Source organism: Vicugna pacos, chromosome 8, assembly GCF_048564905.1.
Source record: "Vicugna pacos chromosome 8, VicPac4, whole genome shotgun sequence".
Classification (NCBI taxonomy): domain Eukaryota; kingdom Metazoa; phylum Chordata; class Mammalia; order Artiodactyla; family Camelidae; genus Vicugna; species Vicugna pacos.
The window spans coordinates 2,855,431-2,868,532 of NC_132994.1; the positions used below are offsets into that span (position 1 = coordinate 2,855,431).

The 13,102-nt window shown below is 40.3% G+C and overlaps 1 protein-coding gene across 7 annotated transcripts in view; it reads right to left on the reverse strand.

The window, feature by feature from the left end:
- SMAP1 (small ArfGAP 1) overlaps positions 1-13,102 on the reverse strand; it is a 134,293-nt gene that overhangs the window by 78,079 nt on the left and 43,112 nt on the right. For all 7 annotated transcript variants that reach the window (XM_072965490.1, XM_072965494.1, XM_072965492.1 and 4 more), the window contains one exon: positions 8,340-8,473. In XM_072965490.1, coding sequence (XP_072821591.1) covers positions 8,340-8,473 — 134 coding nt within the window. Of the gene's footprint in view, positions 1-8,339; positions 8,474-13,102 lie in introns of those variants that run through there.

The following is a 13,102-nucleotide window of genomic DNA, read 5'->3' on the forward strand; positions in this document are numbered from 1 at the left end:
AGAAATGTCATCAGCTTGATGGATTTATAATGAGCATCCTTCCACAAAGTAAGGAAAGTCATTTGATTCGGGGTTTCTTAAAGAGGAGGGTGCCAAGAATTGCGAACTCAAAGTTTATTATATGTCTGGTTGTGTAAGTCACTAAGGAGATTTATCTAAGGGTCAAAACTTTAAGAGGTTAAACAATGTTCTAACACATACAGGTCAAGTGCAGTTAAATCATATAGTGCTCCAAATTAGCTTTTTTACTGGGAATTTTATTCATTTAAATATTGCTTGTCACAGGACTTCTATAACAGCAATGACAGTTTTTGCAGCTTCCAGAAGCTCCTCACACAAAAAGTATTACTAGATTCAAAAATCCACAACCCGTGCCCAATATTCACAAAGAAATCTGGTGATGGAGTACCCCCACAAACCCCAGGATGCCATCAGGTGGGGAGCACGTAACGGCACTAGGCCATGTGATGCCTGCAGCTCACAAGGCATCAGTGGATCTGAGAACAGAACCTGAGACGGTGAAGACATACACACCGGAGACTGCTGTGAACCAACGTGACGAAAGCACATGAGGCGGGAAGGACTTTTACCCGGTCCAACAGCAAGTCAGTGCAAGGAGCTGGGACTGGGGAGGAAGCAGGCTAGTTCTATCTCAAGTTCCCCATAACTCTCACTAGGTAACCAGCACGTGTGCCTTCCAGGACAGGGCCCCACACTGAGTAGAAACTCTGGGAAACAATTTAACATGGAGCACAACAGGAAGAATGGAGATACAGGAAGAGAAGGTCCAGATAAAAGTGGGAGAAGGGAACAGAGCAAGAAAATCTCAGAAAACAAGTTGCCTTAATGTTTAAACATCACATGAAAACAACTGAAGAGGGATCTGTGAGGTTGGAAAAGCTATCGTGAACATCAATTCCTTTTAAAGGTAATGAAAACCTAATGTCACATAACACAACCAAGGCGAAATCTCATACACAGGTATTAGAAGAGAATCAGAAGCGGAGTAACACCTCTGACAACGCAACCACCCAAGAACAGGTGTGCCGAGAACGAGCCACAAGACACAGAGGCAAGATAGGAAAACGTGTAAAACGAATTCAAGGGCATGTGATGTCATGGAAGAACAACTAAATCAGAATCAGGAATATTCAGGATTAGAATGAAAACTCAGGGAAGAATTAGAAATAAAAAGAAAAAGATTTCAGAAATGAGTATGAAATTAAACAGAACATGAGAACAAGTAAACCCAGTAAATAATGTTCTAAGAAAACTGGAGAGGCAAAAGAAGAAAAAAGTTTTAACGACGGAAAAAAAAAGTCACGAAAAGAGAAAATGACAACTGTTAGAGCCAGGCAACGAAGACCCAACAACCAGGTGAGACAGTCACTGGAAAAGGAAATTCAAACAAGGAAACAGGATACCAAGAAATGAATTTCTAAAAAGTCACTGAAGTAAAAAATCTGAAACTACATATTGAAAAAGGCATTTCCTGTCTAAAAGAAACCTCTTTATGTTTCAAGACAGAGACAGGTCAGACATAAAAGCATGAAAGAACGTGGGTCATGCAAACATTAAGCAAGAGGAGCTGCAGAGGCTCCGGGCGAACACACAACAACCACAACACATTCACATCCCCGCCGGGAAACACAGAGACAAGGAGCCAGCTATGTTGTTTTAAATTTTCCAGTAGCCTCATTAAAAAGAAAACAGGTAAAACTAATTTTAGTAATGTTTTATTTAATGCGTCTTTCTCCTCTGCAGGACTTCCAGGGAAACATAATAACTTATCTCACCTGCACTGAAGGACTTAAGATGGTGTCACAATGCCATTTTTTTTGCAAGGAACTGATAACGTAATTAATTACTCCCCAGTAGCAAAGACCAGACCTGGGAGAAAGGATCAGTGCGATACGTCCTTGGATCCTGTTCCAGGTAAAACAAACCTACACAACTACAGGATTCAAGTAAAATTTAAGTTTCAACTGTCTAACAAGATTCTAGTTCCAGGTTTCCAGTTTTTAAAGATAGGGAAGTAGCTAACAGGAAGGCTGTACTTTCATCAACCGCAAGTCATTTTATTTCACAAAGTTAATTTGCTTTTAAAAATAAAATGTATCATAACTTTATCCAAAATATACGACATCAGAAAGCGAAAGAAGAGGAAACTTCTTCAGTGCATTTGGCCACTTTCATCCCCTACATCTTAAATCCTTAACTTCCCAACGTCACCACTGAAGATGAACACCGTGTGAGCAGCCATGCAGAAGCACCTGTGATGTTAGTTGCTATTTCAGCTACAGAGAAGTAGTTAAAGTATTCCATCAACTCTCCTTTGCCCGTCCTCTCTGATTTGGCCCAATTAGGAGCACAAACTGAGGTGACAGAAGACAGCAGAGCTTACTGATGATCAGCAAAAACCCATGATTTTAGCTCCCTTAGGAAAAAATCTTTTTCTTAGAAAGATCAAAAGTTTAAATTGAGACAAGCAAGTCACATCTATTGCTAAACTAAACTAAAGGCTATACCAAGTTACCTCATAGTAACTGTTTCTGGGAACAACAAGGTTGTAACAGAAATCTACATCTATTTAGTTAGTGATTTTCTCCTAATGAAAGAAAATATGAAGAGCAGGAAAGTTTGTTCAAGACATTTTTAGAATCTGTAATTAACCCGAGAATCCTGTCACTTTTTTTTTTTTTTAATTGTCCAAGAGTTCAGGAAATTTTTATCCTGAAGGTGAGATCTGACTTTCGGAAAAAGTTGAATCACATCTCTAATTGTGACATATCACTTTTATTCTAAAGCAAATAATGAAAATGTTTTTTGAACTGCTGAGGTAACCAAAGAGGACTGAGCGTACAATCAAAGAATCTCAAGAGTGGAAGAGACTTCAGCATCATCTAAACTACTCCCCATCTGTCGTCCAAAGCCTGAATCCCAGCTACACATTTCCAGGTGGTCGGTCCACCCTCTGCACAAACCTTCCAGTGAAGGTAAACTCATTGGTCTCTACGGCAATCAATTAGCTTTGCACAGTGTGAACTAGTGGGAAACACTGCCTTTCTGGTACCTACAGATTTTGCCTTGGAACTTCCACACACTAGCTTCAGTTACACCCCCTCTGGCAGCTGTATCTGTGAAATTTTAAAAGCATATAGGAACATGGGGAGAAGGGGAGACAGAATGGTAAGCAACACAAACAACAAAAAAATTAAGAACAGACAGAATACAGGAAAGAAAGCCAGTCTAGACAACCAGAAAATTACTTAAATTTTAGGTCTGTCAAGTTGCAGGTAAACAGACATCTACTGATCTTAACATTTACAAATGCTATCCATTAATTATTGTGACTGTGGCCAAAATTTCCCACACTGAAACCTGTTTCCTGTTTCCATATGAAACAGAGGTTTCACTGATGCCACTAAAGAGCAACGGCTAATTCTGATACCCTATTCCTCATTCCACTCAAGTGAGTAATGTTGTCTCACAAAAAAAAAAAAAAAATTCATGCCTGGATGCCTGGTCTTATCCATTTGTTCCCTTAACTTCTATCATTGCATTAAAGTTGCCTTTCTTTGCTTTATTGCAAAGCAAGTGTCACAAAGCAACAAGATTTTTAATTACTTCGCGAGAGTTACTGCATACACGAATAGGAGTAGATGATGGAAAGCGACGTCGAAATTCCAGTGCCATGGAATCAACCTACCTGGCTAACTCCAGCCTCACAGAACACACTTGGGAAAATCACCAAATGCTGCATGCCAAGGATACCCCAAGTTTCTCACAGAATGTTAAACCCATGCGTACCCCAGGTCCCCAACAGACAATCTAAAAAAAGAACTGAAGCTCTGAAAGTGTACAGAAGTCACTACTGGAAAGAGAAGGGAAAACCATCTGCACAGAAAAATAACAGCTGAATCCATGCGAGGAACTGCGTTTCCCTGTGGAGAAAGGGGAAAGATCAAACAGGCTAAAGACAAAGCTGCGGAAAGTCTCCAGTCGGAGGGAAAAGCAGAAGAAACAGTAAGAAATACAGCGACTAAATAATGAGACAAAACGGAAGAGGGGGGACAGTCACTCGAGCCTCTCTTACAAAAAACAAGCTTCGGAAGACAGAGACTAGCGTCAGGGCGGAGGGGCGGGCGGGGGGCGGCCTCCCCAACCAGCGGGTCGGCGGGAGTCACCCTGAGCCGGCGCGGGCACAAGTGAGGGAAATTAATCAAACGGCAGGTGGAGACCTTGCTCAGGGAACTCAACTGCTAAAGGATGAGCTGGGCCCTAGGGGGCGGGCGCTGGCACACTGCGTCCTGAACAACGCTCACTGGCCGGACAGGCCAAGCAGCGGGTAAGGAGCGCGGCGGAGTCGGGAGCCTGCGCCGGGGCCGGAAGCCGTGGGAGCGGTTCATGGGAGCGGGGGTGAGGCGACATGTCTCACAGAAGGAGTTCAAAGATGCCTCCACATGAATATACTTTTTTTTTTTAATTAGGTGGAAAAGCAGGAAGGAAGGCTAAGAATGAAAATAAAGGCAGAGACACAAGCAAGGCCCAAGAGCAAGAGAACAAGAAGCTGGAAGTCAAAGCAGAAACAGGCAGAGGATGGGCGGTCGGTCGTGAAACGAGAGGGAAAAAAAGCTTCTTCTCTTTTGTTATAACAGTAAACAAAGACGCTAGGCCGTCTGGGTTTAAAGGCCTTTCCTTCGAGTCCAAAGTGTAGTCAAAGCTTACGTAAAAACAGCAAAGATATAAAGGGATGGAAGAAAAATGCCGACAGAACGCTGAAGACAAGCTCACTATGCCTACAGACTGGGCAATCTCACATGCAAAGTATCCCAGGGTGTGTTTTATACATCAATGAATTTTAGTTGTATGGCCTTGGTGTTCCCCAAAATACTAAGTACCACACCAATAAATGACACAGTAGTAAACAGAGTCTGTAAGGGAAGATTACTGAAGATTTATAAATAAGTAGTTATCAAGATAAATACCAAATATATTTTATTTCCATGCAAATAAAATAAAAATAAGTCTTGGTAAATAAATTATTTTCTTTTAAAAGTAAGCAGACAGCATAGTGGTTGCCCCCAGGGGACGTGACTAGAAATCAGCACAAGGAAACTTTTAGAGTGATGGAAATTGCTCTGTGTATCTTTACGAGTGTTGGTGGCAGTACAGTCAGCCCTCTGCACCCAGAGGCCCGTTTCCGCGGACCCCACCATGTCAGATAAAGGACCTAAGCATCCACGGATTTTGGTGTCTGCGGGGGTCCTGGAATCAGTCCTCCATGAACATAGATGGACAACTGTACGGACATTGGCCACGGTACATAAAACTCACTTGCATCTGTACATTATTCACTCTGTAATTATATCATTTTTCAAGTTAAAAAGAAAAACAATGCCAAAGTATAAACAGAGCTGGAGTACAAGGAACACACCTAACATTACAGAAAACAGGAAATACTTCACTCTGAATAAGAGGCCATCTCAAGAGACAATGATGTGATCACCTACCTACTCATTTCAGAATACCTCACCAGCCAGTTCTACCAAAATGAAGTAATTACTTCCTGCAAATATTCTCAGAAAGAAATTCATTTATACTCTGTAATACCACACAATGGATCTATTTATTTCCCCAGTAGTACATTTAGCAACCCATTCCTCACAGCAGGTTTACTAGGAAGCTAAATCCTGAAGATCAGAGAGATATTCAAAGCAGCAACACCGAGGGCTTGATGTATTGAACGGACTAATCCTCCCAGTACCTGACAAGCCCACGTTACTGAGTGTTTAAAACGTGCCGGTCTGAAACTAACACAATACTGTAAATCAATGATACTTTATTAAAAGAAAAATGTGCTCATACTGTTGTCAATGCCTGCCCCATACTAACGTCTGTGCTCCTCCCAGCACCCTATTAGAGAGGCACTCCTACCACTCCCAGCTCAGAGGTGAAGAAACTGAGGCAGCCTGGGCGCAGGCGTCCTGTCGGCATCAGCTGGGTCGTTATAACGGCCAGTCTGACTCCAGACACAACTGTCTTCATCACTCAACCTACTGCCTCTCTGGAACCATGTCTTTACATTTTCTCGGCTGAGATAAAGGTTGTCTCGACAGTGCGGAGCCCTGGGGTCTTCACCCATTCCTTACTCACTTACTGCCCAGCAGTCCAAGATCGCGTCTTAAAGAACAGCTCTGGCTTTGCTTGTAAGTACTTACGAGGCCCCCATGAGTATACCAGATGGCTTAGGCTTCTCTGCTTTTTTTTTCTTTAGAGTGAAACTTTACTGTCTACTCAATTGCAGTTTTGAGGGAATGCGTCCTAATCTCATTCTCCTCATGGCACACCTGGAGAGAAGCCCCGGGGGGACGGGCCCACACAGGGCACTCCCTGGTGAGAAGTACCAACTGAAAGTCTTGCATTCAAAAATAACAACTCTGATTTAAAGAAGCTGACAGTTGGAACCACACAAAAAGTATTCAAATACAATTTCAAAGACTGTATATTACTTAATAATTGTTTTCAAAGCCCTTGCCTTTTTAATAATACAGTGTTCTTGCTGTGTACCTGTAACTTACCCCAAAGAAAACCAGTAAACTACAGCCCTCTGAGTGGGAAGTTCTGCTCTAAACTATTAGAAAAGAACAGCTGTCCACCTCAAGTAACCTCCTACTCAACCCCCTTCAACAGCCTAGTTGAGAAAAACAGTATTTCTGGAGAGTTTAATTGTCCAGGGATTTCACATTTTGTCCTTAGTTTGAAATGAACCATTAAAAAGGCAATACACTTGGTCCTGAATGCTTTGTACTTCCATACCCTTTACAAACACCGTCTTACATTTTCAAGCCACACTTCACATTGGCTGGAAGACAACATAAGAAATATCATGAAATTGGTCACCACAGTTACCACAGAGATGTTATTAAGAACTCTGCCCTATATAAAATGTTCAAAAATATATATCTGCCTTGATGTAACAAGTAAAGTTTTTCCTCAAGGATCTCAAGAATACATAGTTTCACATTTCCTTTTACACTCTAACCATTAAAAGCTCAAAAATTAATTTAAGACTAAATTAAATAAATTATGTCTGACTTTATAGCCTGAAGATCTCAATTCTATTTTCTTGAGTATTTTTGAGGTTTAACTTTTTTAATATTTAAATCTTTGCTACATCTAAAATTTATGTTGGCATTAATGTCTTCAGTACAGAAGTTCTACTTTCTTTAATCAAGTCAATGTCTCTTTTTTAATGACCATTCCCCTCCAGCATTCTATTCTATTCTTTCCACCCTTACCTCATTCCATCCATGCCAATGTTTGTTATTTGTGCTCTTTTACATTTGTGAGGTATGTATGTGTATCACTGAAGTTCAACTACGTATATTTGTGTATTTGCACTTCATGCTGACTAAAGTAATTTGAAAAGAGCGTAAGACAAAGTAGTGTAATTTCACTGTGAATCATAAAATATAACCAAAGAGTTTTGTAGAATCTGTATCATTCCTTAATTGCTCGGTGGATTTCCCTAGAGAAGCCATCTAGTCCTGGAGCGTTTTGTTGTTACTGAAGGTTTTCAACTACAGAATCTATTTCTTTAGTAGATACTGAGCTATTCAGGTTATCTTTTCTTTCTGGAAAGATCTCATTTGTGTCTCCTGAGGAAATGGTAAACTTATTAGCATAAAGGTGTTCATAATATTCCCGTATTCCTATTATCTGTAGTCACTTCTCTCATTCTTGATACTGGTCATTTGGGTTTTCTCTTTCTCTTAATCAGTTGGGCTTTTTTTACAGTTGCAGTTAACCTTAGGGACTAAAAAGTATGATTTTGAGAATTTACGACTGTTACGATGGAAAAATGACAACCCTTAAAATGACAAATTTACCTCTAACAAAGCTGAACCACTCGAAACAAGACCCGATCAGCCACGAGAACGTTTGCTGTGAGGCCCCGAAGGAGAACCAAGAACAGCTCCCAGGCGGGAGGCGTCTGCTCTCTACCTTGACCCGGGCGCCCTCTGCTGACAGCACAGCAAGACAGACCGCGGAGCTAGACCGGCAAAGTTCATCCGCACACGGGAAATGAATTCATTTTTCAAATAATTCAAAATCAACATTTTAGATAAGAATAGATTAAATACTGACTCTGATACAGAACCAAGGAGAAATAAGCATCTGTGAATCGACGACTGAAATAACACAAATTTTATATACAGCACGTGCCATGTTTCAATATACTACTTTCCAATGTTAATCCTTAGGTACAAGAAAGATTCGAAGTTTTAAACTCATTTTAAATATTTTTAATAATTTCTTGGTGGGGAAGTGTTTACCTGGATCTGTTCTGGTGTCCATTGGTCTAGGTTGACTGACTTGACCCTGGATATGTGAACCCCAAGATTTCTATGGATTCCAGCACATCTGATGCAAATAAACACACCAATATTCCAGGAAGCCCATCGAGGACCTAATTAAGGAGAAGTAAAGAAAACCAAATATTAAAAACTAAAACAAGTACTGTAACAGCACATAAGCAGCATTCTGGTTCTTTATACAATTATCAGAGGGTTATAGAATTTCCACTCAAACTGTCAAACAGCACAGTGGCAGCTGGCTAAGAAGACGTGTGTTTTGGTTGTGCTGAAAGGTTATAAATCAACCTTCAGGAACCTTAATGAGTTTACTAATTTTGCTTTCCTAGGAGCTTCTTCCCCCCAAATCTGTCTAATTTAAAACAAACTTATGTCAAGGTTTTTCACTCAGCATATTTGAACCAGAAGTGGTAATATCCCACAGGAAAAAGTAAGTTTTTTATCAAATGTGTAAGGTATCGCTTTTATCAAATGTGTAAGATTGCTAACAAATAAAAATCAAAGAGATTTTTTAAAATGAAGAACAGAAACTAGTGAGAAACAGACAACAAATCTGGTAGAAAATGGACAAAATGACGAACGGGCAATTCACAGAAGAAATGTATGGCCAATAAACACACAAAAAAACGTGCACACCCTCACTGGTAATTAGGGGCAAATGCCCTGTAAAACTACAGCAACCTTCACTTTGCATTCAACACACTGGGAAAAAATTTGAATGGATTAATACTAAGTATAGGATGAGAAACAAGGACAGCCTCAAGAAGCCCCATATCAACACTCATCTCAAATATAAGTCTCAACTATAACCCTGAGACGAGGAAAAGCTACAGATGAACTGAAGTGTGCTATAAAACGTTAGTTCTTTGGGTCACGGTCAAAAACTCCTGAAAGACACTACAGAGAAACTCACCATTTCTAAGTGCACATCTAACAAGCCTCAGCCCCACTACTCTTCATACCTTTGAATGCACTGCCTCTGATACCTTTAAGTTTCCTTATGATTATCCTCATATACTGCCTGTCTCGTTACAGTAAAAATGCAAAAATAAAACATCTGGAAGTTATGTCAAATACTCAGAAGCTTACACATAACCGATTTCTAGAAATCGCCTGATTATGAAAAAATATGTATAGTAAGAGATATCAATGAAAACCAAGCTTTTTGAAAAATGGAGGCTTCTGTTTAGGTACATACTTTTTTATCTAAAGGTAAGAGTTAATCTACAAAATAACACTGAAGCCAGTAATTACAATGTAGTGAGCCTGAACACATCCCCCCAAATCCCTTAGGAGGTAGGTTATACAGTTATAATTTATGCCAAAATATCCTTTTAAATTTGAGAAATGACACCTATAAATTGACAGCCATCTGGGACGCACTCTATTTAAACATGGGATCGTTAACAGTGTCAAAGTGAATTTGGGCCAAAGCCCTGTACCATGCATGTACTCTGCCACCTGTGGGCTGCAGAAATGACACTGGACTAGTTCCCAACTGAGCAGCGAGGTTCTCACCTGCTACAGTGGAGTCAGAACGGCTGCCCTCAATACTCAGGTGAGACTTGCATGGAGAAGAACTTGAAAGTTTTAAAGCACTACTTAAGTGCAAATTATTGTCATGTTCAGAAATTCTGAAAATCAAAATGCAATACTTTTCTTTCTCTAGAGACGTTCCTACACTGGTCTGTAAAACAACTGTATCTTAACTTTCCTCAAAAGTAACTCCCAAAAGGACAGTGGGTCTAGAGCACGATGAGAAAACAAAGACTTTCAATGCACTCCAGGTGTGGCTTCATTTTTGTTCTTGAAATAGAATGAGTCCCCTCTAGACCCTCAGCCAAACAGAAATGGAGACTTTTCTCTACAACATAATTTCCCTGATGCAGCAAAGACTATGACTGACTGAATAATTAGGAAGCACCATTTGCAGAACAGGAGAGGGATTGTCCACACAGGTACAAGCTGCAGCACGCAACTCAGTGGTGCATTTTTATAATAATCAATGATCATAAAGGGATTAAAATATATAAAAGCACTGTATAAGAATAATGCTAGCAGCAACAGGGAAAAAAAGGCCATGTTACTATTGAGCAAAAGCTAGATATAATTGTTAACTGATGTTTAGGTCTTACCAATTTAAGGCTATAAAAACAAACTATTTTATTGATTCCTGCAAGGAAAAAGAAAAAAGAAAACTGCTATCACTTACGGGGAAACTTCAGCCCCAACTACCTTTTACCAACTAAAATAATAATGTAATTTTGTCAGTGCATCCTTCTTTGCAATATAGCTGTTGTAATTGAACACTACAGTTAGGAATTCCCAAAAATAGACTTTCAAAAGCCCAACCAAAATGCCAAATGGGTTATCCATTCTATAAAGTAGCACTGTAAGTTGACCTAACATTGCCCTGACAAAATTGTAGTTGTTAAACATGGTAGTCATCCAATTTTCAGTGGGAGAGCCTCATTTTCATTCACCAAACTATTCAGAGTACTCACCGATTCTGTGCCAAGCAAATGCTTTAAAACACCATGGTTACAATGATAAAAAGCTAAGTTCCCAGATTCAGTAGGCCAAGTATAAATAGATATAGCCATTTAAAAAACAATTTGGGGAAATCTAGTAAAGTTCTAGATGAATAAATCTTTTCACCTGACAACCCATACACACACGTAGGTTTATTAATTTATACATGTACTACAGCATATTTATCTATACACACACACACACACACACACACATATACAACATACTCCACAGCAGAATTTTAAACAGCAGGTTAGAACTCATTAATTCAACCTCAACAATTATTTATTTTTACAGGGAAAAAAGATATCAATGCATCACACAAAGGATAAATATTTTATTAAACTTTTTCTAAAAAATCAGCAACATACGTATATGTATACAGACACACATACACACAAAAATCAAGTCATGCTATAAAATGTTTCTCTGGATCACAGTCCACTAAGGCTGAAAAACACTACAAAGACACTCACACATATATACAAGAAGCAGTGCAACTAGAATATTTACAGCAGCGTGCTTTCTAAAAAGACTGGAAACAATGTAAATGTTCACAGTATGATTATCTCACCAGACATTGAAATATTACACACCAGTGAAAATGAATAAACTGCATGTGTCAACATGGATGAACACTAAATACAGTCATCAATGTCAGCACAATGTGATATAGGTAAGAGACAAGCGGTACTCTAACTGCAGAGACCAAGTCTGCTGGAAGGCACACACGTCTCAGAGGAGGCAAAGCTTGAGAGGAAGTCCCAAGGCTGACCAGTAGGCAACCAGCATAGAATAGGCCAAGACACACTGCTGGCAAATGCTCAATGAGGTGAGCGATGGTGGGCTCTGGTATGGCTGAAGGGCAGAGCATGAGAGTAACTGGGAGATTTTCAGGGAAGACAGACGAGGCCATGTAATGAAAAGCGTCACTCGCTGGCTAGGACCCTGGCCCCACAGAGAAGGCGATACTGCCTCTTCCAAGTTCATCACTGCACTCCCACGCACACATGCTGGGCCTTGGAGTGCCCAGCTGACTCTGCCCCGTGGGCCTCAGGGCACGTGCTGCCTACCCAGAGAGGGCATTGGGACCTCTCTGGCCTAGACCTCCCTCCCCACCCCCACCCCCGCTATTCTTCATCCTTTGTAACTCTTACAACAATCTGCTCGGACATCTACGTAAAAATCCAAGGTAAACAAACACAAGAAGATAAACAGCTGGAAGGTTTAATTATTTTAGCAGCTAAGTCTCAAACTAAATAAAGTTAAAGAAATGCACAGTCAGCTCCAGATCGGCGCCTCTCAAACTCTGATGTGCGAGCACATCCCTGGGGACACTGTGAAATGCAGATTCTGACTGGGTAGCCCCAGACGGTGCCTGAGACTCCGCCATCCCAACCAGCAACCCTGGCTGCCCATGCTGCTTTCCATGGACCACACTTAAGAGCAGCAAGATTCTAGATCATTCTCTGTACAAAAGGTCTCAGAGAGAAAACAGTCCTTGCTGCAGAGAGCATCTATCTTCATTTACCTATGTGGGTTACATCCTTTTCCTCTTCTCCTTTTATGCTTCCGTTGTCTCAAATTACTCCTTTATGTGTTGTGATTTTTTTGCCAAATCGAAGTTCCTATAGTTGGTTTTGGGGGGTTTGTTTTGTTTTTTTAATGCTTTCTTTCCTTTTTAACCTTCATGATATAAGTGCTTAACAACCTATTCTGACACAGAGTTGTAATTTTCTGATTCTATTTATCACTTTACTCAAAGTTTTGTGTACTTTTGCCCTTTCATTTTAAGAGCTCCTTCCAACACTTCTTGTAAGGCAGGTCTAGTGGTGATGACCTTCCTCAGCTTTGTCTAAGAAAGCCTTTATTTCTCCTTCGGATCTGAAGGGTAATTTTGCTGGATAGCATATTCTTGGCTGACAGTATTATTTTTCAGCATTTTGAGAATGTCATTCCACTCCCTCCTGGCCTGTGGAGTCTCTGCTGAGAAATCTACTAATAGTCTAATTGGGGTTCCTTTGTAGGTTACCATCCATTTTTTTCTTGGCTGCCTTTAAAATTCTTTGTCGTTGACTTTTCAGTTTTAAAATAATGTGTCTTAGAGAAGGTCTTTCTGCGATGCGGTAACTAGATGTTCTCTTCACTTCACGGACTTGTACAATTCTGTTCCTTTTCAGGTCTAGGAAGTT